General features: G+C 38.6%; 2 protein-coding genes across 5 annotated transcripts in view; one reads left to right on the forward strand and one right to left on the reverse strand.

Moving 5' to 3' along the window:
* The window catches only part of SFXN2 (sideroflexin 2), a 34,218-nt gene extending 18,933 nt beyond the window's left edge, over window positions 1-15,285 (reverse strand). Inside the window, exons 1-4 of one of the 3 annotated variants that reach the window (XM_036736257.1) lie at window positions 15,013-15,285; window positions 14,364-14,419; window positions 12,740-12,844; window positions 4,683-4,706 (exon numbers count right to left, since the gene is read on the reverse strand). The gene's annotated coding sequence lies outside the window, so the exon portion shown is untranslated. The remainder of the gene's footprint in view (window positions 1-4,682; window positions 4,707-12,739; window positions 12,845-14,363; window positions 14,420-15,012) is intronic. The other 2 variants (XM_036736260.1, XM_036736259.1) reach the window with 2 other exon arrangements.
* Window positions 102-26,857, forward strand: ARL3 (ADP ribosylation factor like GTPase 3). Of its 2 annotated transcripts, XM_036736261.1 has the most exons (6): window positions 102-372; window positions 6,611-6,754; window positions 9,833-9,949; window positions 15,241-15,291; window positions 16,876-17,061; window positions 26,591-26,857. In XM_036736261.1, exons 1-6 carry the CDS (start codon window positions 370-372, stop codon window positions 26,636-26,638), a joined length of 549 nt encoding a protein of 182 aa, XP_036592156.1. In that variant the 5' UTR covers window positions 102-369; the 3' UTR covers window positions 26,639-26,857. The 2 variants fall into 2 exon arrangements, with proteins under 2 accessions (XP_036592156.1, XP_036592157.1); XM_036736262.1 differs by lacking the exons at window positions 102-372; window positions 6,611-6,754 and adding an exon at window positions 9,487-9,641.
* The last annotated feature ends 203 nt before the right edge of the window (window positions 26,858-27,060 follow it).

Below are 27,060 nucleotides of genomic sequence, written 5' to 3' on the forward strand. Positions count from 1 at the left end.
TCATAGGAAGGGCTTTCCCTGGTTGGCCACGTGGGCAACTTTCTATCACCTACTTCCCCCGCCCTCTCGGGCTTAAAGCAGAAAAAGGAGTACGCCTGCGCGTAGAAGGGCTTGGCCGGGCGATCGGGAGGGACCGCGTCTCTGTGCGCTTGCGCTCTCTGGGGAAGAGACCCGCGGGGACCCCTTTCTTCCTCCCCTTCCTCTGTGTCTCCGCCCCAGCCTCCGCTGTGCGTGTGGCGGCGGAGGGACGTCGGGGGCGGTGCCCGCGCCGGGGACGGGCGGCGCCGCCGCAGTTGCCCCTGGTAACGGGGGAGGCAGGAGAAGGAGGAGGAGGAGGAGGAGGAGGAGGAGGAGGGAGTCGGCGGGAGGATGGTGAGTGTGTGTGTCTAGGCGGCTCTCGAGCCCCCCCCCCCCCTCCCAGCAACCCCGATCAACTCTCGGACCCTGGGGCTCGGGCAGGACCTGGCTGAAGGACCCGGACACCCTCAGACCCTTCCCATCGTGCCGGGGGTCCCTGAGGGTGGCAGGGAAAGCCTGAGACGGGCCGGGTGGGAGGCCTGGGCCTGAGGAAGGGGGAAGCTTGAAGATGGGGGCGGGGGGAAGGGGCTCCTGGGAGCTCCTCGAGCAGCCCGGGGTTGGGAGCAGCTGGATCCGAGCCCCGGAGGGATGAGGGCTGTAAAGAGCGGTTCTCAGCCTCCTGCCCCTCCTCATCCCCCAGCACCCCGGGGGTCCTGCATGCAGCCATTCGGGAGTGGCGGGAAGGGCCTGGCGCCCAGTGCCGGGCGCGCTCCCCGGGCTGGGCTCCGCATCCACAGGTGCGGACCCTGGGGAGTGGGGATGGCCCGCCGCGCTTGAGAGCCTTTCCCTGGAGAGAGGCGCCTATTCTAACTGGAGTCTCCCCCGTATGGTTTGGGGACATGCCCAGCCTAGGCTCCCGGATAGTTAGCCCAGAGCCCCAAGCTTTCCCGGGGCCATCATTTGCCCCATCCTTTCCTTCGAGACTGCCTCCCCCACTCCCCTTATTTTTTGAGTTGATCAAACTTGATCGAAGAGCCTAGCCTTGGGGAGAATGCCCTGGGCTTCCTCGGGCAAAGGAAAAGGGTAGGTGGACTGGTTATCAACTTAGGCTACGGTTTCTCAGTTATCAGCCCAAACTAGAACTTTCCCATATTTTGGACTTCTGATAGTTAGGTCTTTTCTACATTGGACCCTTTTGACTTCGGAATAGTTCATTTGGAGGTGGTTGAGAAGATGTCATTTAGATTTTGTTCGTATCACAAAAGGATTCTCAAGGGTGCTGGTCAGTTATGGACTTGAAAGGAAAATATTTAGGGTTTGTAGCCTTGAGTGATGGGTGATGCTGAAACTGGAGTTTGAGTTGCTCTCCACTGTCGATTCTTTTTAACTTTAAAAATATTGGAACATTTCAGTGGCTTAGAAAAAGCTGGATCAAAGTGAGAAAACATACGCAATATTTGATAAGAGATCAGTAAATAAATATAGGAGGAAAAAAACAATTGATTGCACATGATCAGATTGCTAAGTATAATAAGTAGAATTATTTTAGCTAGTGCTGCCAACCAGATTTTGCACATTCTATGTGACAGTTTTGTTAACCTCAGGCGAAACAGATTTGTGTAAATATTTTTGGTGTTATCTTTTTATTAATCATTTGTTTATGAGCTATTCATTAGAAAGCTTTCTCATTAAAGAACACAAATATTTACACAAAAAGTAACTAGAACTGAAGCTAAATAGGCATGTCAGACCAGCAGAAGATGAAGATTATCATCACAGATGACAAATGCATCATCATTGGCTAACTTTACCAATTTATCCATCAAATGAACTGAATAATTTGTTGTTGTTTTTTTTTTTTAATTCAAGAATATAAATGACAGTAACCACTAGATCTACTTCCAGGGTAAATTGACTTTCAAGGACTTTATTGAATTTTTTTTTCCATATGTGTGTGTATACAAATATGTATATATGAAACAAAGATTAGCACAGACATTCTATAGTATATGTTTGGTTTAAATTTTTTGTTTGTCTGTAAAAAGGTCTGATGTTGTTACAACTGAATTAAGTTCCTTAAGACAGGGCCTGCTTTTTGTTTTTGTGTTTGTGTCTCAGGGCCCTACAGTACTAGATGTCCGATAAAGGCTCACTTAATTGAGCGAAATGGAAAATAAAATGGCAAGTTTTTAGCAACTGTAAGGTGACTTAATGTGGCATACATATTCCTTGTGAATTTCCAGAATTCTGTGATTGGACTTTTAATTAACTCAGTATTTTCTGAGATAACTATCTGTATCTTAACTATAGCTGGTCTTTTATATACTCTTATAATTTTACTACTTTTGAATTTTTTCTAACATGATAGACATAGGTATTTGCAGTGCTATTATTATAGAAGCAAGTCTGATTTCACTTTAAGGGCAATAAAAGTGATGAAACAAACTATAGATACAAGTTGCTAACTTCCTGAAATAAAAAGTCCAGCAAACTCTAAAACCTTCGGTTAAGCCTAATAATTGATACTTGTTTGTTTTAAAAATTGGGCTACTGTAACAAAAAGCCTGTTCATTCAGTGATAGTTTATTCAAACATTTTAAGCTGGTTATATACGCATGTATGAAGTAACAAGATGAGAATTTATTTTAATCCTAATTTCACATTTTTAACCAGAATTCTTTTGTTCCATCACTCAGCAATTCAAAGCTCTGTAGAAGGTGTTGTATTACTGCATTGCTTTTTGATATGTTGGTAATCTTCAAGTGTATTTTGCATTTGAGGATTATTCTAAACCAGAAGTGTTCAAAGTATAATTTGGAAATATTTAACAAAATAAATAAAAGTAATTTAAAACATAGATGACATTTTGAAACTAAGCCAGTATGCTTTGGTAGAGATCCTTATGTATAGATAAGTGGCCCCAATTTCCATTTATGTTTGACACCACTGTTTTATACCTTTTTTATATAAAAAGTCCTCTGGACAGAGTACTGTTGATCTATTCTTTATGAGGAAAAGCCCATTCCATTGGCACTGACAAAAGGAACATGGACATCTTTGTCTCCAAGAAAAGCTCAAGACTTCCATGTATTTATTATAGAGATAACTAACCTCAGTTTGTTGCACTTAGTTGGTTCAGTAACTAGAGTTGCTTGGCCTAGAGTCAGGAAGACCTGAGTTCAAATCCAAACTCAACCATTTACTAGCTGTGTGACCCTGGGCAAGTCGCAACCTCTGTCTTCTTCCATTTCCTCTTCTGAGAATGAAGGACAAACAACAACCAAAAAATGGGGATAATGATAGCACCTACTTCCCAGGGTTATTCTGAGAATCAAATAGGATAATATTTGTAGAGTGCTTATCTCAGTGCTGGGAACGTTAGTAGGTACTTAATAAATGTGTGTTTACTTTCTTCCAATCATGGTGAGGTAGAGACTACTCTAGGTTCTTGAAGACCATGTATGCTAGCAATACACAGACTTTCAAGCAACCTTACCAAACCGGAAAAGCTTTGATTATAGGACTGCTAATGAACTGAATGGTTTGTTTCCTGAGGACTACTCTAGATAAGGTGGATGTCAAGACAATGAGATTTTATGCTACAACAACTCTTAAAGATTTCCTACTAAGATGGAGGGAGTAACAACAGCTATAGACTCACAGCTCTTTGAAGTAAGAGATGACCAGGCTGTAGATAAATCCTATATAAGGTCCAGTCACAAGATTCTGGAAATCAGGAAGGTCCCACTTAGCAACACTATGGTTGATTTTTTTTTTTTTAAGGGATGAGTAGTCATCTCCATTTTAAGCTCATTAAGGGGAATCTGTGTGAGCAATAGAAAACTGAAGGGTTTTACCCCATTTATAAGGTTCAGATATCCAAACAGATAAATTTTCATATATTCTTCTACATCTAAACTTGGAATGGCCTAGGCTGTGGACATTTAAGGTCAGTACCCCATGTGCCCCTGCCAGTAATTTAGCTAAATAGGTGTCTATAGCACTTCAGTCTTAGACATCTATTCACTGTAAAAGTTCATTTAAATATTTTGTATGTGAGTTAGACCTAATTTGTCCACCAGTTTGAGTATAACTGCTGTACACACCATATGGTGGTGACATACTATTAGATGAAGTTTTTTTTATAGTCCTTTATCAAGAAATATTAGGGCAAGATGCTAAAAATATACCTTAAATTCATATTCTAGCTATGAGTTTATTCACTGGTATGATTAGTTGTACTTTAAGGTATATTTAGAAAGTAGTAATGTTTTACAAAGTGCTAGGAATATTAATTTCTGTGAACTTCAGATCAAATAACATTTCAGATAAACGGATGGTGTTATACAAGCAGACATGGAGGTAGACTTATTTTGCTTTACCTTCAGGCTTTTAAATCAGCTTACTTTATTCACTTCAGGTAGAATACTGGTTTCTATAAATATCTTCCCTCTTTAGCTAACCCTTATAATCCTGTGATCCACTGACTAGGATTGTCAGTAGGTATGCTGTTACACTTTATTGCATGTGTCGTTCCTAATACCATTCATCATTCTGCCATGCAAAAGTAGAGAAAAAGATGCTGGATTTTTAGTCAGAACCAGGGTTAAAATCCCAGCCCTGCTACTTAGTAACCACATACCTGTCTTGAGCAAGTCACTCACCTCTCTGGGCCTCAATTTCCTCATCTGTAAAATAGAGGAGAGAGTGCGTTGGACTATAGTCACCACCAGCCCTACCTCTATGAACCTACTTTTTTTTTAGCATTGCTTTCTTTGAAAACAAATCTTCACATTTCAGTATTCTTTCCTAAGGAAAATTGCTATTAAAAATATAGAAAGTGTTCTTTTTTATATTCTCCATACTATCAATTTTTGTGTAGTTATTGCTAGAATTCTCATGGTTTCTTCCTGACCTATTTTTAGGATATACAGAAATTATCTTTGTCTGAGGAATTTAAAATGAAAAAATTCTGAGTATGCAAAAATGCAAATATCATATCTTTATTTAATGACTCTCACTTATGGAGATGTGGAGTTCAAGGAAACAAGCCAGAGCAGAACTGTAGTTAAAGTTTTGTTGGTTTGAAAATTTTAGAATATAAAGCTGTTTTGTGAAAAACAACTTTTTCCTCAAGATTTCCATGGGGACTGATTGCTCTGTTAACTTGCTCTGTCAGATAGATAATAGGTAATGTAGACTATGGTGATAAATTTCAACTGTTTTTAAAATTGATCTTAGAGGGTTTCTTGAATCATTTGATAATGGACTTACCTGTCTGTACTCATTTGTTTTCTAGAGGTTAACCATGATATGTATTAAACGCAATATACTCCATCTAATCAAGCACTAATGGGGTTTGGGGAGATGAGACCTGTGGTTTAATTGGGATGGGGAAATCCCATCCCTCCCCTGCCCAAGGCAGATCTGTACCTGCTCTGCAACTTGGAGTCTTACACAGTTGTTTGAATCACTGAGAGTGTTAAGTGACTTGTTGGAGGCTGGACTTGAATCTAGGTCTTGATGAGTCCAAGACCAGCTCCCTATCCACTATAACAAAGGTTTAAAAACTTATACAAACTCCCAAGTGCAGCCTGAACCAGATTAAAATGTAATTTTAAATGTTTCATAAAATAAATAAAAATATAGCATGTATAGTGTTAATTTTTGGTTTTCTAAGTCAATATGAGGCCCACAGGGATCCATTTCTATTCTTGACACTACTGTACTATAACCATGCTGATTCTTTGCCAAATATATATTTTTCTCATTTAAAGATGGGAAAATTGAGACAAGACTTAAGTTAATGTCCCTTAGTAAGTCAGAGGCATAATTTGGTCTAGAATTAGCATGCAAAGGAATCCAGTATCAGACTTGAGGAGTTGTGTTATTTTACAGAAGTGCTTTTGTCTTATTAAAGTTAACTGATGAATTTTAGTATTACCTAGCATATTATGCATATAACCATTTGTTATCCCCATATCATATTTTAACATGATAGTCATTTGCAGAAGGAAATAGTATTCTTTCTAAAATTCAGAGTAAGAGTCCATGGGACAAAAGTATTAGGGTAACTTTGGAAATATTCCTCTTTAATTCTGGGCTGTTTTGGGATCACTCACTGACTTTAAATAATCACCTAATTTTTATATGTAGTGTTTTGCTCATCAAAAAAAAAAGCCATAACTCTGAGCCTCTCAGAAAGGATGCCATGAGACTGAAATTGTAATGGGGCACTCTAGATTAATAAGGGTGAACTGAAATAGATGAAGATTAGGATAAACAGAGTACCTCTGTTACAATTTGCAAACTTTGAGACAACATCGGAGTCCGGCCTTAATTATAATAGGTAAGCAATGCTATTTATCAAAGTTACTTCTGCCAAAGCACATTAGTATACTCCTGATAAGATATGAAGGAAAGAAGCAGATGCAATAAATGGCACTTGTTTGAAAGACATTACTGGAAGCTATCCATAACCAAGAGCTACATTCAATGAGAATGAACCTACACTTTACTGGCCAGCACAATGAAATCCAGACATTTATGATAAAGTATCTAAAGTAACCTCTCTTCTTTGTGATTACCCAAGGGTTTACTCTCAATCCTTCGAAAATTGAAGAGCGCACCAGACCAGGAGGTGAGAATTCTTCTCCTGGGCTTGGATAATGCTGGCAAAACTACGCTTCTGAAGCAGCTTGCATCTGAAGACATCAGTCACATAACACCTACACAGGTAAACACATTCTGCTATGCAGTATTTTTGTTTCTTGGTACACCGTGCCCTTTAGAAAAAGGAAGACTAATGCATAAAGATATGATGGAGAAACAGAACTTTTGTGTTTTAGCTCTTGGTTCAATGCCCAACAACATATTCTACACCATCTAAAAGTAAACATTTACATTACTTGTATTCTAATCCAACATTCTACAGAATCCAACATTTTATTAAGTGCAAGGCACATAATATTTTTACTAAAAGGGAGGTGGGCCAGTAAAAAGATAATAGCCCAAACATTAAATCCATGAAATATTGAATGGGATCCATGAAATATTTAAAGAATCAGAGGAAAGCTTATAATGCTTTAGATGGATCTTTTATAGAGGATTTACAAAAAGACATAGACAAGAATTACACAAGATAAAAGGCTACGGCTAGGTTTTCATTGCACTGGTAGAAAGGACACTCAAGCTGTTTGGGAGCGTGTGTTTTTTGAAGTATGTGCAAGGCATTGTCAATACAAAAAAGAAGACTACCACAGGCCCTGCCCCCCAGTTTGTGTTCTAAAGCTAAGGCTAACCAAAATGAATCTAAAGATAGGGAAATAGTTGGTGCTTGAGTATTTGAGGATTCTGTGTACTGTTTTGCGTATCAAAAAAGTATTTTTAATATTGAGCCTCTCAGAAAGGATTCCATGAGAATAAAATTGTAATAGGGCTCTTTAAATTAGTAAGAGTGAACTGAAATAAGTGAAGATTAGGAGAGACAGAGTACCTAGACTACAATTTGCAAACCTGGTGAAGCTTGGAGACAGCATCCAAATCGAGCCATAACTATAATAACAGGTACAGGGCAGAAAAACTATAGTAAAGGTCTTTATGCCTTCTTCCCTGCAGGAGTGGAAGAGGGAGAAAAATTTTTAAGGAGAAAAATTACCTCCTCGCTAAATACCTGGATTTATTGACTAGCAATTGATCTGCTGTTCTCAGTAACCTTGCAGTATTAGCATATATGAGAAAAAGAGTTATAGACCTGAGGTTATTCATTGTTTCCTTTCTGGATAGTAAGACCTTGGAGTTGTGTTTGTACAACTGTTGATGTGTGTATACTTCATTACTAGTGAGCATTCTTGACTTGTAGCTTATTTCAGAAGAATCACTGAGCTGCTATCAGACAAGCAATTTTAGAGTTTCTGAACAAACTTTATAATTCAAGGAATAATAAATTACAGTAGTTTCTCCTGGAAAGTCTAAAAAACACACTCTAGTGTGTCAGGGCCCTTGCAAGAGAAGAAAAGATAGTTTTTATGAGTATTCAGAAAAAAAAAACAAAGCACAGACTCATACTATACAGCCTGACCTTCAGATTCCTATACATCTCAGTCTTTAGCTGATAGGTTTTGGCATTTATGGTCTATATTTGAAAGGAGCATTATTAAGGGAATAGTTTTAGATAGGTTTAGCAAGTTGACAGTTTTGGCAAGTGGTTAAAATGCATTCTCCATTTATTTACCCATTGTCTTCACACCTAAATTGATCAAACTGTTCCATTCAGTATTTTATAGAAAAGGCAGTCAATACCATAAGTTACACTCAAGTGACTCTCTCCTTAGTAGTGGGGAATCTGGTAGCACCCTGTCCCTGATGTGGTGTAACTTGGTCTCAAATCTTGAGTAATGGTAGTGGCATGTAGCCAAATCTGCCAGATGTTCATGAAGGAGCTCCATCTCCCTGTTCATTTTTATTAAGCAGGATGAAATTCTTCCCCACTAGTGGCAAGCCTACAGACTAAATTTTAAAGTCTTCATTTTGCTGTGTCACTTGTCAGAAAGATAATATATTCCTAATTATAAAATGTTATCCAAATCTTGATTTTTTGCTCATTTGTTCTTATAATTCCTCACTCATGAATCTGCTGATCCATGATTTACTCATCTTCCTTTTGGCTCTCCATTGCAGTAACTCTTGAAAATCAACACATATATCCAAGTTGACCAAAGACTTCTAAAAGAACAACACAAACTATTCTTTTGGGATAGGAAGGTTTCTTCCCAACCACTACCCACAGCATGACTTCTTACTTCAGGGTTTGTGTGCTATTTTAGCAGTACTCTAAATCTCCATGGTCCTAGAATATGATTCAAGTGCAAATTCATTCTCCCACATACATGGGGGCATAAGTTTAGCTCTTTCCATACCTCATTTAATCTACTATATAGAAATCTCTCACTTTGAACTATAATCAAAGAAATTGATCCTTCAGACACAGTGGTTGTTCCTTTTTAAATTTAGCATTCTGTTCTGTTGAGTCTTCAGATTTAACCACATTTCCATTACCCTTTACCACTCTGGGATCTTCAGATAGCACTCTCTATATTGCCTATCCAAATTGATCTCACTGTCCTGATTCTCCCACCCTTGTAAGCACTGTAGATATTCAGTTCACTTAGATAAATATTTATTAAACACCTACTGTGTGCCAGATTCAAATAAGAAAAAGAGCCAGTCCCTGCCCTCAAATACCTTACAGTCTAATGGGACAACACAACACAGAAAACAAAACTAAAAACCAAAGGGTGCCTGGCATGAGGCAAAGTTGTTCTGAGAGGTGGAAGCCAAGCAATGCTGCTGATGGAGAATGGAGTTACCAGAGAAAGGTTTGGGAGGAGTTTACTGTTCCACCCTCCAGTCAGAGGGGAATGACAGCTTTGAGTGAGTTGAGAATATGTAGAGTATCCAAATCTGAGTCACAGTGACGAGATTTCAGGTGATCAGCTTATCCTGGAATGTGGGGAGAGCATGTTGTTCCTCGGAGTGGAAGCCAAGCAGTGCTGCTGGTGGAGAATGGAGGGTATAACAGCATGTCAGTACTGGCCAATGCCATTGCTGTCAGCATTGGTGAGGTAAACTGTATGTGAGCTAACTTTCTTCTCCGTATCATTTTTGTAGCAGATAGTTTTCATTAGTACTGCGTTCATCTCTGTCAGTACCCCTCAGAAGTGGAAGATGACAAAGCTGTTAAATATGACCTTGTTAGCACACTATGATCTCATAGCACAATTTAACTAAGTGTTTTTGCCTTTTTCTGTTCCAGGGCTTTAACATCAAAAGTGTACAGTCACAAGGTTTTAAACTAAATGTGTGGGACATTGGCGGACAGAGGAAAATCAGGCCATATTGGAGGAATTATTTTGAAAATACTGATGTACTTGTAAGTACTGCTTACTCCTGCATTAATTCAAAGCTTTTCCTGCTGTGTGCTGGGAACATTAACACTCTAATGTCCTCATTGTCAGTATTTCCACTGCCATAACATTAATCATCATGAACTTATTAGCAGGGCCAGCAGAAGGCTGGAGATTGTGAAGCAAGCAATCTTGGAATAGCTTTTATAAGACACTTTATTGTTGCTTGGTAACAATATCATGCCCTTCCACACCTTGGCCAAGTAAACTATTTATAAACATACCCCTGTGATTTGAGCAGCAAAATGAAACTTAAAAGATCCCAGAATGTCACTAACTATAATCACCAAAATGAAGTTCAGAGACTCTTTTCGCCCTTCTCCAAAATGGCAGAAGCCTTGCTTCATATGATTACTCTGAGAATTAACAAGAATACTATGAGAATTAATTTTTCATTATCTTTGGATGTATATCAAAACATTAAATATTGGTATTGTCAAATCAAATCAACAAATTCTAATTGTGATCCCACTACATGTAAGGCACTGCTTTAAGAACCATGCCATAATCTGGCTTTTTGTGGAGAAAACTTATCTGGCCTAGATGCCAAATTGGATGTTTGAGTTGGTGTGGGGGAAAAAAAGGCTGACTAGGGGGGGAAAAACCTAGGAGGAAAAATAAAAACTTAACAAGAAAGAAAACTATGCTCTTAGCCTCAGGAAGTCGAGTAACTATCTACCCACAGTATACATACTTATATTTATTTTATTAAACATTTAAGTATTATTCTCAAATTGTACTACAAGTGCACAATAGATTAAAAAGAGAGAGGTTGTACAGAGAAACAAAGCTTACATCAGGTCCTTTGTAGGTAAGAGTGTAAGGAAAATTCTAGAAGGTGGGTAGTATAAGGGCACAGATATTCGTCAGACTCACAAAGAAGATCTCTGAAATTTCCTGATTCTTGGAAAAGAATTTAAGAGCTAAGTAGATCTAGCAGCTAGTAGGCAGGATGCAAAGATGATGTAATGTGATCACAGATGCAGCAATTGGTGTAAACCATATGTACCCAGCAAGCTATGTATATTTGAGCAAAAATCAGTTCGACACAGCAACATGAGGGAAGTCTTTCTCTGCAACATCAGGCAGCCAGCACAAGGGAGTATCTTGGATTTAAACTCAACCTTGTATTGTTCCAGTGCCTCTGAGACCATGGTTATCAGCCAAGTCCCCAGGGCCAAACTCTGCAGCACCACCTTGCCAGACTTATTGTAGCACTTGGGGGTGTCGTGTTTGGTTTGTTTGCTTCCAATTCTGTACTTCTTGAGTTAGGAAAACCTGGTTCCACATTGTTAACTAATTCAGACAGTTTCAAGAGTAATTTAACTATTTCCCACTAGGAGGACACCATAGGGAATTAGATAGCATCTTGGTATCCTGAAAGGGTTAACACAGCTCCTAAATGTAGCCCAAGTTATTCCCAAGGGAGGATCAAAAGCATGAAGCGCATCTGGTTCATGATTTTCTAATTCTAGAGAAAATGAGAGATAAAAGGTGTGATATTGAAGTCATGGGCAGATAGATACAGCTTTTCAAGCTGATTAGAAAGAATAGAAATACATACCACTGCAGTTTCTCAAGGCGTAGAGCCTTGTATGACAAAGCTCCATTGATTTTTACTTTCAAACATAAAGTGATTTTCTCACCATTCTATAACCAAATCAAACCATTTTCTACTCATCTCCTCTGAGAACTCTCAGATATGCCTGAAATTTTCTAAAACAAGGTGATTTCTACACTACAGCAAATAGTGGACTTGTGCGGGTGTGCAGTAGATAGGAAAATTATTAGAATTCTACAGATAATTCAGAAACCTCGTTTCAATCAATAGCTTCAGTATCCCTCTCCCAAACTTTTGCCCAGCTACTAACAAATGTGATTTTCATTTCTTCTTGATGTGCCCACCCACCCTCTGCCAGAGAGATGTTTGTGAGCAGCTAAATGGCCAAAAGGTGGCAGCAGTAGGGAGGAGGAGGAAAAACAAAAGAACCTTCAATTCAGTGACTAAATGATTAGTACTGGGCTAATGGAGTTGGATAGACTTAGGGGAGTCCATATCACATCAGACAAAAATCTTTTTCACCAATCCTTCTTCCCATGACCAAATAGAACTTCAAAGTCATTTCCGAGAAGGTATGTGTACTTAACTTTGCATACGGCAAAATTCCAAGTATCCTGAGCTAAATAAGGATTTTAGAATGCGGCTAACAATTGAGTTTATCCTGGTCTACACTACTTTTTTAAATTTATTTTTTATTTTTAGTTTACAACACTCAGTTCCACAAGTTTTTGGGCTCCAAATTTTCTCTTCCCTCCCACTCCTCCCTCCAGCCCCCCAAGATGGCATGTAATCCAATGTAGGTTCTACACATACCTTCACATTGAACTTATTTACATAATAGTCCAGTTGTAAAGAAGAATTATAACCAATGGAATGAATCATGAGAAAGGAGAAATGAAACCAAAAAAAAGGAAGAAAAAGAGAGCAAAAAGTTTGCCTTGATCTGCATTGATTCCATAATTCTTTCTCTGGATGTGCATAGCTTTTTCCATCCTGAGTCTTTTGGAACTATTTTTGAACCTTGCATTGATGAGAAGAGTCAAGTCTATCGAAGTTAGTCCTTACAGATACCACTGGTCTACACTACTTTAATATCAAGATTAGAAGAGTACTGAAGCTTCTATTTTCTCTGGTTCTTCGATTCTGAAAACAGGATGCTTTGTTTTAGTTGGTTATAGGTTTGTGTTTTACATACCTAGATTAACAGACAACAAAAAATAGAACATATCAGGAGTCAGTTGCATTTTCCTACAAGTGGCAGTGTTCCACAAGGAGATGGACATTTTTTAAAAGATGAAATCTGTGGGGAAGAAAAAAGCAAAATGCTGAAGAAAAGCAAAATGAACCCACCAGACAAGTGTGCCCATTGCTTTTCACTTGACTCATTTCTTAGTAAAAGGGGTAGCAATTTTATAGGTTTCTCCTTAGTATTATTGTACAATCATTTCCAAATGTTATTGAAAGTGATTTGAGAGATTAGCCAAACACTATGAAAAACATGTATAGATCAAAGGAAAATATGGCTACTTTTGAAAACATACTTGCCATAGCACAGAAGTGTTTTTATGGGACTATTTGTATAAAATACCAGCTAGTTGTAAATCACTGCCAAAGCTTTGCTCTTGTTTTCATTTGCCAGTCAGTTCTGTTTTACTTTGAGTCAGCATTCTGGACTTCTCTTGGGACCATATCTCTCCACTTTTTTAGAACCCTTCACCAACTCCACATAATATTTGAGGTGGACTATAAATATTTTGTCTTTGCCTTCATACACCTTCTAAGCAAGCACATCTTCCTCCTCTGTGATTTGGGGTGGGGGGTGTCAGTAGCTAATACCCTCAATATGAGTCATCAATATGATGTGACTGCCTAACATAATCTTGGGCTGCATTTGGAGATGTATACCATACTGGATTAAGAAGGTGATGGTCTCACCCTTTACTGTCTTCACCAGACCACATCTGGAATGCTGTTTTCAGTTGTGAGAGCCACATCTGAAGCAGGACATTGATAAACTAATGATAATTCAAAGGACATTTAGCCAGAAGAATAGAAGTCCTAAAGGGCACATGATGACTCTCTTCAAGTATTTGAATTACCGTCATGTGGAATAAAGATTGGATTTGTTCAGCTTGGTCCCAGAACCAGGAAAAATGGGTGAAAATTGCAAAGGGGAAAGTTTAACGAGAAACTTGATAACAATTAGAGCTGTCAGAAAGAGGGCTGGACTGCCTTGACAAATAGTAGATTCCCCTCATTAAAAGTCCTCAGGCAAAGGGTGGATGACCACTTGCTGAAGTGTGTTAATAGAGGGAATTCTTTCATTCATGGCTTAAGACTAGATGGCTATTGAGGACCCTTTTCAATTTTGAAATTCTTTGACTCTTATTTTTTCCTTCCTCTGTCACCTGCATAAGACTTCTAGGCAGCCTTTCCTACTGGGGACATCCTTCAAGTCGTTGATGTGATGTCTTCTCACTTTTCATATTCTTCTTTCTGGCACAGTGCTTAGATGAAGTCCATCTCAATCTAGTATAGACTCCCTCACCCAAAATAACAGTAAAACCAACTCCATGTTACATGGTTACTCATTTCTAACATAGAGATGGCTACCATCCCAATATGTTCACTTTATTTCTATATAAGATATTTATACCACTCCTATAACATAGAAATTAGGAACCTCTGAGTTAGAAATACCTCCAAATCTCATGTTCTAAATTAACTTGCCAGTCATTCAACATTTATGAGGTACTCACTATGAATAGAGTATTATATCTTATTAGAACTCTTTGGATATCTTATAATAATAATCAGACCTTAGATTTCTGAAGCCTGAACATTCTTTGTTCCATTCTTCTTTCTTTGTTTTTCCCTGAAAAAAAAAAAGGAAGGTATAAATGTTCTTGGGAGCAGGAATTATTTCTGCAGTAGTTTTAGACTGAATTTCATTTCTGATAGTTTTTAGCTGTGGGTGCCTGACTGACAGAGCATTCAGCAGAAGAATTTCACTTGCTTTTGCTTTAGAAGGGAGTCTGGTTTGAGTGCAAGACAGAATTTGATACACACACAGATTGCCTTGTGCAGGCATGTTTATTTAGTTTACCACTACTAAAGGTGTTAGTTTTGATATTAGTTTCTTTTGTTGAAGAGTACTTTTGTAGGAGATTTGTCTTTCTTGCATTATTTTAATTGTAATTTGTAATTATTTAAAAGATGTTCTAGATTTGTAATATATACTGAATTCTAAATCCTCTTTTACCAACAGCAGAATTTTTCCCCAAATTTTTCCACTTGTCTGCCCCTTATCCCTTGAGCTAGACAAGCTAGATTTTTAACATAAATGTGAAACATATGGCAACTTCCTTCATCATATACATTAATTCCAAGAATATTGCCTGTGTGATACAGGTAGGATATCTGTCTATATTCACTTTTACATTTCTCAAAACATACCACCATACTTACCCTAAGACTTCCCCTGGCTTTCACGAGTTCCTGGATATTGGTGTTTGGGAAGGCACATTTCCTAGACGTTTTCTGTTTTCTTTTTGCTTCTCTAAGTGAAGTAAGGGCTGCCACGCTGGATGTCTCAATGCAAGGCTGAACCTGATATCTACTGCTTACTTGTAGAAACAGCACTGTATTTTTCCGTCTTTGCTAACTAAAGTAACCCTGTTCCTATTTCTTTTATAGATATATGTTATCGACAGTGCAGACAGAAAACGATTTGAAGAGACGGGTCAGGTAAATAATTCCTCTGTCCAAATAGTTGCAAAATCACTGATTTTCCATTAATTTACCTTGTTAAATGTTTGAGGGTTAGGGAGCTATTTTTTTTGACATTTACAATTCAAACAAAATAAACCTTGTGACAGTTAGGCAAAAATAGAAGTCGATTCAAAGACTCTTACTTGAGGTCTTTACAATAAAAATGAATCAAATAAAACAGGTAGACATTAGTAAGTGGAATTTAACATGAAGACTAAAACCTCAGCAGGTTCTTTTCCAGGCCTGTTAAAAATGAGGCCAAAAAGGAACTTAATTTGTTTTTATTTACATTTTTCAACATTAACTTAACTGTCCTTGGAGTAACTCAAAAAAATTTTAAGGAATTATAAGAAATGTATAACTCAAGTGTGCTACCCTTGTCTCTAAGCCAAGTAACCATGGGTCTTGAACCCTATCTTGTTCCTAAATATATAATACACAGCACTTACATAGTACAATATATGTACACATTTTTTAAAGTAAAAGGACATATATAAATGGATGTAGACTGGGGTTTTTTTTTTTCCCTTTGTTAAATGAAACTGAAATACACTCTTCACTGGTCCTCCTTTTTAGAGAGGTAAAACTCAGACCTTAGTATAGGGCCACCAGCCTCTTTTATAGTCTCAACCTAGGTCTGGTGGGCTCCTGGGTACAGTTATTCCAGTGACTTTTAGTGGCTTTTCTTCTCTAGGAATTAAATCAAGAACTCTCCATATATTTTGAGACTGTCCACCATGCCACAGTGACTTAATATCATTGTTTGAGCCTCCTAAACAGGAGAACTATGTCTTACCTTGATTGAAGGTCCTTATGTTATCAACCTCATGAACCATCTAGCTCCTCCCAAATGATTTTTAAGTAGCTAAACTCTGTGTGAAATGTGGTTATTTGCAGTTAAGTTTATGCATGACTTCCTGACAAAGGTTTACTACAGATAGAACCAACCTGCAATTGGACCACCCTCCCAAATCTAAATACAGGAACTTTGCCAAGTAGGCTCATGAAACTTAGTGACAACATAGATGATATACATGACATGGGTATATGTCCATATTTTGCATAGGACAATGATTAAAACAGTCATAGCCCCTAAAGGAGGTACTTATTTTAGTCTAAATTCATGGTCTTCCCAGAATGACATGAAAAGTCAAGGCAACTTGTCAGTTTCAGACATGGTATAAAGCTGGATTCTTCAGCAGTACAATCTCAGTGGTTTGGGAAGGTTCAGGGTTATCTCTTGTTCTAAATTTTTTTTAAATTTAAAATAAAATTTATTTTAACCTCCTCTGACAACTATTCAAATGTAAAAAGAAAAAATCAAAAATGAACAAATAAAACATACACTATAGATGTAACCGTAAACATATCATCTTAGCAATAATTAAAAGAAACAAAAGCCATGTATATTAATCTTAATACAGTAATAATACAAAATAATCTCATTCAGTTTTGTGCCCTTTTTTGAATCTCTTTCCTGTATGTTTTTCTTATTAGAGGTGAGGTTAGGTTGGACAGAGTCAAGTGTGGATTTTCACCTCCTTTTCTAAAATGATACAGGAACTAGCTGAATTACTGGATGAAGAAAAGCTAAGTGGTGTCCCTGTGCTCATCTTTGCTAACAAGCAGGATTTGCTCACCGCAGCCCCTGCCTCAGAGATTGCAGAAGGACTGAACCTACACACAATCCGAGACAGGGTCTGGCAGATCCAGTCTTGCTCAGCCCTTACAGCAGAAGGAGTACAGGTGAGATGACTAGGAAGCATGGAACAGGAGAAGCACAGTGACTATCTGAACAGAGAAAGCTAGGAAATTAAGGTACCTTGGCAGATGGGTAATCTACTCCTCTATCTGAAGGTCACATTAAGAGTTTTTAAGACATTTCTGCTTTGCAACCAAAATGGTGTTATTGGTTTGATATACCAGAAGCACAACAACTTGAAGCAAGTGATTAAAGATTGTTAAAAATATATGTTGACATAATAGAGCTATCAAGAGTTGTATACATTGGTTGACCTGACAATCTTCATTCCTCTATTAGTTGCCTCCTCTGCTCTTCTCCTTGATATCTTTCCTGTTACTACTGATTGGTTTCCCCACTGGGAAGCCTCTAATAGCCTATGTTTTATACATAGGATTTGCATACATTATATTCATTCTGTTAATTTGAAGAATCAAACAACTGTCAACCAAGAATCTATATTCCCAAAGAGTAGTTAATTGTTCCAGCCTCTGATACTCCCCACAAGATAGCATTACAGTCAGTCAGTTAACAATATACACCGAGTGTTTCTGGGATTGTCCCTTTATCTTAAAGCCCTGAGACATCTCTCCCTCCCCGCCCTTTTCAACATTTGGTCTGCTAGACAGGGCCTATAGTTACTGCTTACCTGGTATATATCAGTGCTGTAGAAGTCTTGGACAGTGGTGCTCAAATATTGTGTTAGATTTCATTATCCTTAAAAAACTTAGAGCCTCTCTAATTGCCATATGACATTTGTCTCTAATGAGACAACCTGTTTGCTTTTCTCTGAACTTGACATGTTGGGATAAGAGGTGAAAATTCTGTAGTGTTGTGTACCTTCTTTCCATTTCCCTTCTGATGTTCTTCTTCCCTTTCACCAAAGACATTTAACATTGATTTGTCTTAAAACTGCCTGGCAGACTTTATCGTAAGCAAAATAGTCACTTCCTAGAATTGTCTCCATTCTTCCTTATGGTTTGCTACTTGCCTTTTTGTTGTGATAACCAGGCAGCATCTAACCACAGCTGCACCTCTTTCGGGCTTCTAAGTTTGAGGGGAAGCTCACTCTGCATGAGGCAAGTGACCACAGCGATCAATAAAGGCAAGTTAATCACTCCTGAATGCTGACCTCCTTTACCACGACAAAGTTGTTCTATCCTGCGCTACCAGCAGGGGATAGCACTAATTCTAGCCTCAGATTATTTAGGTCTCCTTCAGTCATTCAGGAGCTGTTTGGGCCTCCATCACTTTTTGAAAATCTGCACCTTAATTTTCAATAATTTTTTCAACACATTTTTTGAGCTATTGTGATGATTATAGTTGAATCTAAACAATGTGTGAGTAAGTGAAAGTATGATAATTTGGTTTAATAACCCATGGTTAGCTAAAAAAACACTAAGGTAAATGTTGGTAACTATCCATATTCATTAGTGTACATAAAGCATGGGAGATGATAGCAATCTTTCCTACATTTAAAATTATGGAATTTTTAGAACTGGAAAGAATATTGGTGATGATTTCATCTAATCTTCTCATTTTACAAAGGAAGAAATTGAAGTCAAGAAGGGGCTTACCCTAGCTCACACAGTTAGGTGATAATAGACCTGAGACTAAAACCTTGGTCTCTTGACTCTCAGCTAGAGTTCCTTCTACTATAACAGTTTTGATGAGCTGCTGTCTCTGCAGGGCTTCTTTTCTCACAGAATAGTCCACAATACTAGTTTACTGTATCCTAGAGTTTGAAGAACAAGAGGATGGAGTTAATAGAAATAGATATTAAGAAGCAAGTGATAAATAACATTGGCTGTAATTTCTTTTCATTTGGCTAGAATATAGGAGGAGGGGAGGAGCAAAAGAGGAGTTAAACAGTAAGGTTCTTGCTCCATGTGTCTGCCTTTAGAACCCAAGAAAGGAAAGGGAGAGATTTCTAGAAGTGCTCTGAGGAATAGAATTAGACTGGAAAGGTATAGCTTTAGAGCACCCTGAATCACTCTCTTGTTTATCTTTACCTCTCCTTCCTCCTTCCCATCATTGGCCAGATGTAAATTATAGAGTGTGCTCTCTTCCCTTGACTTTGAGATCATGACAGAGAAATTCAATGCTTTTTGGTGCACAGAGTATTTATTAGAAATGATAGGTGACTGAGCATACTAGATGGATGGAAAGATAGACCAATTTAAATGAAACACAAGAAGAGCCAGTGGTACTGTTTTGATAAGAGGAAACTTCTCAGAGCAGGACCTTCAGTAACCAAGTTCACAGGAAAAGACAGCACAAGAGACCCAAGAAAGAACTATGAACAAGAAAAATAATGACTTTATATGGAGAAGGAATAGTTTGAAGGTCACTTAATTAGTTTAGTAGATAGTACCATGGTGTATAGAATCAGGTAGTTAAGACTGGGATTTCAAGGTTAATGAGATTAGATTATGGTTAATAGAATGATATAAATTTAGAGAATTTAACCATTATTTGAAATGGGTTATTTAATAAAAATGTTAATTAAGAAGGGAATCTGATGTCTATTGTCCCTTAATGTTAACCTTTTGGGATTGAAGAAAGGTCATTGACAATTTTCTGTGAAAAGCATATTCATTGTGTCATACTAGGTCACCATGACCTTTCCCCGAGGTAATGCCCCTGACCCAAGCTTTTTGCCTATTCAGTCATTTTCTTGTTTTCCACTTTTTCAAGTCACTTAAGTCGTTTAATTCCCTTCTGGCTTTGCTCATTAAAATTGTGGGCCTTTAATGCTTTTGTTCATCAAGCCTGAAGGTTATTGTGTTTAAAAGTAAAACACTTTACTAGGAAAATATCTATAAAGTTTAGTAACAAAGTATTAGTTGGATACACTTTGAGACACTGTTATTGTGTAAAGTATCCTGTTTATTCTTCCTCTGAAAGCTAGCCTTTAATACTGGTTGCCTAATAACAGTCACAAAAGAGACCAGACTATAAGTGGGTCAGGTAGCATTGCCAACCACAGGTCTCATGACCCCAAACGCCTATATGAAGGCCAGAAAAAATGGTAACCTGCAATCTCTATCTTTTATAGCTCTTCGAAGACAGTATCTCTCTAATTGTATCCTTTGTGTCTTTTGTGTTATAATGTGCTTTAAAAGGACCTGTCTTATCCTGACAAATTATGGCCACACTGGAGTGGGAGGGACACTTAAACATGTTGGATTCTAAGGCACACTCCCTATTGGACTCAGTTGGAATTGGGCGGATCACGTCATTAGTTGTAATAGAAGAAAAGGTGAATGCTATGTTTTGGAATTTAAAAAGGGTGGGATGGTGAGATGGAATCCTGGGCCTTGCTCCCCTGATATTATCAAGGAGAGTGCATGCAGTGCTTCCCGAAAAAGGAGGTAAGGTATATTGTTCAACAGTACCTTTTCTGGGTGATGAAACTGACTTTTGAGGGCTTTGATCTAGGTCTGAACTGCTTTTGCTTTTCCAGATTTACAGTGACTGTGATCTAGGGCCATCATAGAATTAAGGCAGGTTTTTCTGGGAAACTGTCAAGAACAAAAAGGAGGTGGAGGAGGCAGGAAGTAGGGAGAGAACATTAGTCCTAAAAACACTGTTCTCACTGACAGTCCTGTGGCCCAGAGGAGAGGTCACAGGAGACCGAATTATGTCATGTGAGTGAGGGTTGAAAGAGAAGAAACTATTACTGAAGACACCAGATCTAGAACTACTTCTCGTCTCCTTTTTAAAGATGCCTAAGCCAGATGCTATGGAGACCTTTCCCAATTCATGATATTTAGCATAGGAACTTCTTTCTTTCTTTTCTTTTTCTTTGGGTGTTTTGGAAATAAATGATCTAAATTAGAGCCAGCCAGAAATGCAGTAAAGCAGCCCTTTGTCAAGTTTTCCCTTTCCACAAATTAGACTTGAATCTTAAACTAAAGCACCTCTGGCTGTTCATCCCTGTCTCTTCAGATTCAGCTGAAAGTTTTGGCCCAATCTGTGGTCAAATGGTTCTAGAAAGCAGTATCTGATAACATAGACCCACATCAGTCTCATTCACATTTAGAGCCTAAAGGTCCAAATAACTCTGAACTTTAGCATATGGCAAACCCCACCAAAATCAACTTTTCTTTTTAGAATTCATCCATTCCTGGTTCTTTTTTGCTAATTCTTATGACCAGAGCCTATGTAGATATCTATTTTTACTGAGATTATCATATGGTGGGGGGCAGCTAGGTGGCGCAGTGAGTAGAGCACAGGCCCTGAAGTCAGGAGGACCTGAGTTCAAATCCAGCCTCAGACACTTGACACATGTACTAGCTGTGTGACCTTGGTCAAGTCATTTAACCCCAATTGCCCTGCCCCCCCCCCAAAAAAAACAAAGGAAAATCAGAATTGGCTAAATGGAAAAAGAGGTACAAAAATCCATTGAAGAAAACTCCTTAAAATGTCGTATTGGCTAAATGGAAAAAGAAGTGCAAAAGCTCATTGGAGATTATCATGTGGATACTTTGGTATTAGGAAGGATCACTAGCACTCTTGACACATACTTTAAAATCAGCTTTTCAAATAGGCATAAAATATTCACTAGCTTATAGCTTTTCTTTTTCTTTAGGTGATTCTTTCTTTACTTTCCCAAGCATGAGCTAGTATTTAATTTTGAGTTTGAAATTCTCTCCTTTCCCTTCCCCCTCCTTGAGAAGACAAGCAATTTGCTATAGATTTTATACGTGCAGTTATGTAGAACATTTCCATATCAGCCATGTTTCAAAAGAAAACAGGCAAAAAAAAACCCAATAAAAATAAAGTTTAAAAAGTATGCTTCTGTCTGCATTCAAACTCCATCAGTTCTTTCTCTGGAGGTGGATAGCATTTTTCATCTTAAGTTCTCTGGAATTGTCTTGGATCATTATATTGCCGAGAATAGCAAAGTCATTCATAGTTGATTGTTGTATGATATTGCTGTTACTGTGTACGATGGTGTCCTGGTTCTCTTCAATTCACTTTGCATCAGTTCGTGTAAGTCTTCCCAAGGTTTTTCTGAAAGCATCCTGTTCAGGATTCCCCAATTGATGAATATCCCCTTAATTTCCAATACTTTGCCACCACAGAAGAACTGCTATAAATATTATTTGTGCAAATAGGTTATTTTCCCTTTTTTAAAAAAATCTCTTTGTGTACAGACCTAGTAGTGGTATTGCTGGAGCCACATTCTTTTCCTTCCACCTCCCCCTCCCTGCAATGGAAAAAGCAAGAAAAACGAAACTCCCTTTTTACAAACATATAAAGTCAAGCAAAACAAATTCCCAAATAGACCATGTCTTTTCCCCTATATCTTTCCCTATCCCCCCCCCCCAAAAGTCTCAGTCTACCCTCTATCAGGAGGTAGGTAGTATGTTTTATCATGAGTCCCTTGGGATTGTGGTTGATCATTGTGCCGAGCAGAGTCCTTAAGTCTTTCAAATTTGTTTTTACAATACTGTTGTAATTATATACATTGTTCTTTTAGTTCTGCTTGCTTCACTCTGCATCAGTGCACTCCATCTTTTTAGGTTTCTCTAAAACTATTGTTGTTCAGTTGTTTCAGTCACGTCTGACTCTTTGTTACCCCTTCATCATGTCTTAAAGCTAGCACAATATAGTATTCCATCACATTCACATACCATAGGTTGTTCCAAACATTCCCAATTGATAGGTAACCCCTATTTCTATTCCTTTGCCTCCATAAAAAGAGCTGCTGTACATGTTTTTGTATGTATACCTTCTTTTCTCTTTCTCTGATCTCTTTGAGGATATAGACCTTGTGGCAGTATTGTTGAGTCAGAGGGTATGTGCAGTTAATAGCTTTTTGAACATAGGTCCAAATTGCTTTCCAAAATGGATAAACTAGTTCAAAGTTCCAGCAATAATGTATTTAATGTATCCGTTTTCCCACAACTCCTCTAGCACTTATTTTCCCTTTCTGTCAGATTTTCTGATCTGATGGTATAAGGTGGAATCTCAAGAGTTGTTTTAATTTGCATTTCCCTAACTATTAGTGCTTTAAAGTATTTTTTCCATGGGGTTATTGATTGCCTGTATTTCTTCCTTTGAAAACTACCTATTCACATCTTAACCATTTATCTGTTGGGGAATGGCTTATTCTTATAAATTCTAAGCAGTTCCTAATATATCTTAGGAATGAGACCTTTCTTAATACAAATTGAAGCATACTTTTTTACTTTCTTTATTTTTCTTGAGGCTTTTTTTTGCCTATGTTTTCTTTCACAACATGGCTATTATGGAAATGTTTTGCATGACTACACATGTATAACTTATATCGAATTGCTTGCCTTCTCAGTGGAAGTGGGGGGGGTGGAGAGGGAGGAATGGAGAGAATTTGGAACTCAGAGTTTTAAAAACGAATGTTAAAAATTGTTTTTACATATAACTGGGGAGAAATAGAATACTAAATAAACAACAAAAACTTTTTTTTTAAAAGGAATGAGACCTTTAATAGAGAAACTTACTACAAAAATCCCTCCCCTTTACCTGCTTCTCTTGTAATTTTAGTTGTGTTGGTTTTGTTTGTGCAAAAACCTTTTTTATTTCATGTAATCAAAATTGTTCATTTTACCTCCTGTAATCCTTTCTAGCTCTTGTTTTTATCATATCTATTTCAAAAGTAAAGCCACACAACATGTGCCTGACAAGTAAACCCTTAATAAATGCTTTTTCACCTATTCATTAAAGGCTAATGTGAACTAATTCAGTTTTGACTTGACCATTTGCTTCCCAAATGGTTCAGAAGAATATTGGACAGGAAGAGCATTCTGGCTCATGAAACCTTTTCCTGTTGTTTCCTTGACTTTTTTTTACTGATAGTTTAGATTATGTTTGGTAAATGTGGCGTGCTTGTGCAGCCATGTAGATATATGGATACTTGGCAATTGGGAGGCTTGGTGATCAGTGGCTAGGCCCTGCCCTGAACCTAGGGGAACACCCTGGCACCCACACACTGGAGTACAGAAGAACTATCCATGGTTTAAAGTAGAAATTCTATTCAGTATTGACAGATAAAGGGAGGAAAGGATCTGGAAAAGGCCACTTTTGTAGTTGTGGCATGATACTATGTCCTCCTAGAGTTCTTACCCATCTTTTGGCCCTGGTTGGAATCCACTGTTACTATCCCTGACTAATGGTGTTCCTGACAAAGTTGGTGCCCTGTGTGTCTGTAAAGTGACCTCTTTCAGGTCTTTGAGTAGGAGTAGCAGTGGTCCTATGTGGGCTTTAGGAACAAAGGAACTTAATTGACTCCAAAGTTGTGCTGTACTTGGCATGATTTCCCTCTTTTACCACACACCTGAATAAGGAGTATAGAAGGCAGTGTGGAGGCTGCTGCTATCCTGGCTGCTATGCCACAAATAAGTATCAGGATCCAGGCTTCCTTCCCATCCTTGCTAGCCCAATTATCACAGCTTGGTGAGTGGCAGGGTTGTGTTTCCAGTAGCACTGGAATCATTCTAGAAGTTTCATGGCCACCTCAGCTCTGCTCTGTGTTGCCTTCCCCTTGTCCCTCTCCCCCACATGCATGTCCTGTAGCTGCTCACCAGCCTGCACCCTCCCCTTGGGCTTCTTGCAGCTGAATAAACATTTCACCAGCTCCTTGCCGACTTTATTAGTTCAGTTTCTGCATAGTCACATATAGTACAACAAAAACCATCCCAGTAATAATTTACCCAATTGGAAACCCAAAGTGTGGTGTTTGGGTGACCATCCTTCATCTCACCAGGGAGACATTTTGGTTAAAAAAAAAAAAAAGCACATGTGGAAACCAGTGCTGAGGCGCCCATTTTTCTTAGTGTTTGTACTGGTGTTTGAAAATGAAAAGTTTAATGTAAGTGCTGAGTTATTGAGCAGTGCCATCAGAGAAAAGATGGTTATCTTAATTCATTGTGCTTTGATTTGTAAAATCTTCCCTCTTGTCTCCTGGCAGGTAATCTTTTTTTTTTCCTCGGAAGCCAATTAGATACTAAGAGTATATGTGTTCTTTAAGTTCATTATTATCAGGAAATGGCCTTGAAATCAGCATTCAACTTTCAAAGAAAGTGAAGCTGCCCAGTTGTATGTTGGCAATCCATTAAGTTCACGTCTCCTTCCCTGAGCTTTGTCATTATCTCCCCTGCTCCCTGGATGCTGCTGCTGGGCTTCCAGCCATGGCAAAAGCCCATCAAAAACCCGTCTTGACTGTGGTCATCTAGACCATTCTCCAATGATCTGGTTCTCCTCTGGAGTTCTTTAAAGGCAGTGAGCATAGTTCTAATCACTGTAAATTCAGGTTATGGCCAGATTAGCAGAGAGATAGGATGGCTGCTTGTTGTTTTGCAGTGATGTATTGTTTATGGGATTAGTGTTCTGAAAGGCCCAGGGTGTCAGCTGATATTTATTACTTTAAGCTGTCTCAGCTGTTCTGGTTCAGCAAATAGACCTACAGTCACAATGAATGCAGAACTCTTCGTGTCATGTATGCCCCAATGTGTGCAAATGTGATTAGGGCTTTAGATAGTATGTACTGCAGATGCAGGGAGGAGGCATGGTAGGAACCTAGTTTGATTTTACTCTTTGCTACTGAGAATGTTCACCATCCCTTTGAAGTCTGGAGAGACTGAAAAAGAAGTCAAATGTGACTCTTACGGTAGTTGAAAAGGTCTGCAGCAGGCTGTGAGGGGTGAGCAGAGTCTCTGCTTCTGTGCTGAATTTGTAGTTGGCTTTCAGCATAACAATTTTTACTTATCTCTGCCGTCTTCCTGAAAAGGACACTTTCAAGGTTGCTGTACCTTTAAGTGAACCTTCCTCCACAGTTTTTCTGTCTGGTAGTGCTTAGAGCTATGATAATCTGGCCAATTCCTTTTAAACAGATCTGTACTGCACCACAAAAAGAAATAAATGTACAATGTACCAGTGTATGTGTAGTAACACATACTGCAGTTGGTTTGTTTTCTCAAAAAGAAATTTAATTTACCCCAAGTGTACACTGTCACACCAAACACACTGGGGCACCAGAGAAGGGGTTTTATTGCATCTAGTGCCATAGCAAAGGTCATCTTTAGAAAAAGCCAAAAAATAACTGGAATTCTTTCCTGATAGCTCCTCAATGGGACATGTATCTAGGCAGATGTGTTTATTTTTTCAGAGGGAGTTCCCAAAGACCCATCTCAAAGTTCATACAATGGGTACCCTCATTCAGTTCCCGAAGAAGGAGCTCATTCTCTCTTCTCTGTTCCTCTGGGCCCCTCCCTGCTTGACCAGAAGAGGTCACTATCACTTGCTGCCAGCCTTCCCTCCTCCTCCATCCCCAGGGAGACTCAGTTCCCAGCCATACTCAGGCCAGAAAAACCCAGGAGACCCCTATGAAAGGGAAGAGAGACTTGCCATGCTCATGGGCAGATGCCTCTGGGCTGGTGGTCAGGGAGGGGAGGGCACAAAAGACTTGGCTTTCTGACAGCACCGCTTTGGGGCATTCCATGCCTCTCTCAACTAACAAATTGCCTTTCTCTGTACATGTTTCCCTCAAAGGACGGCATGAACTGGGTCTGCAAAAACGTCAATGCTAAGAAGAAATAAAATCTAGATGAATGGAAACACAGGAGCCGCGGGAGCTGAGTTCTGTCCTGAAAACACTCATTTGCTGCTTTCTGACCATCTGTGTACAGCTACAGCTGTTTAAAGAGAGGGAACAGCACAGTCTAAAAAAGAATCCCCATTCCAGCAGTAGGTTTAACTGATCTCTGAGGTTCAGTATCATTTTTCAAATAAAGGAATTACATTATTTCCTCTGCATAATTGAAATAGTATTAAATGTCTCAAAGCACATGATTAGAAAATGAGATCTTTTAAATGAACAAGAGATTGCAGAGCAGTTTAGACCATTCCAGTGGGCTTTAAAAAAAGAGAAGAAAAAAAGCTTATGCCGAGTTCATTTATTCACTGACCTGTTCCCTGGATTCCCCTAGCGGTTTGGAAACCACACAGAACATTCTCTGGTG

The sequence above is a fragment of the Trichosurus vulpecula genome, chromosome 8 (assembly GCF_011100635.1).
Source record: "Trichosurus vulpecula isolate mTriVul1 chromosome 8, mTriVul1.pri, whole genome shotgun sequence".
Lineage (NCBI taxonomy): Eukaryota > Metazoa > Chordata > Mammalia > Diprotodontia > Phalangeridae > Trichosurus > Trichosurus vulpecula.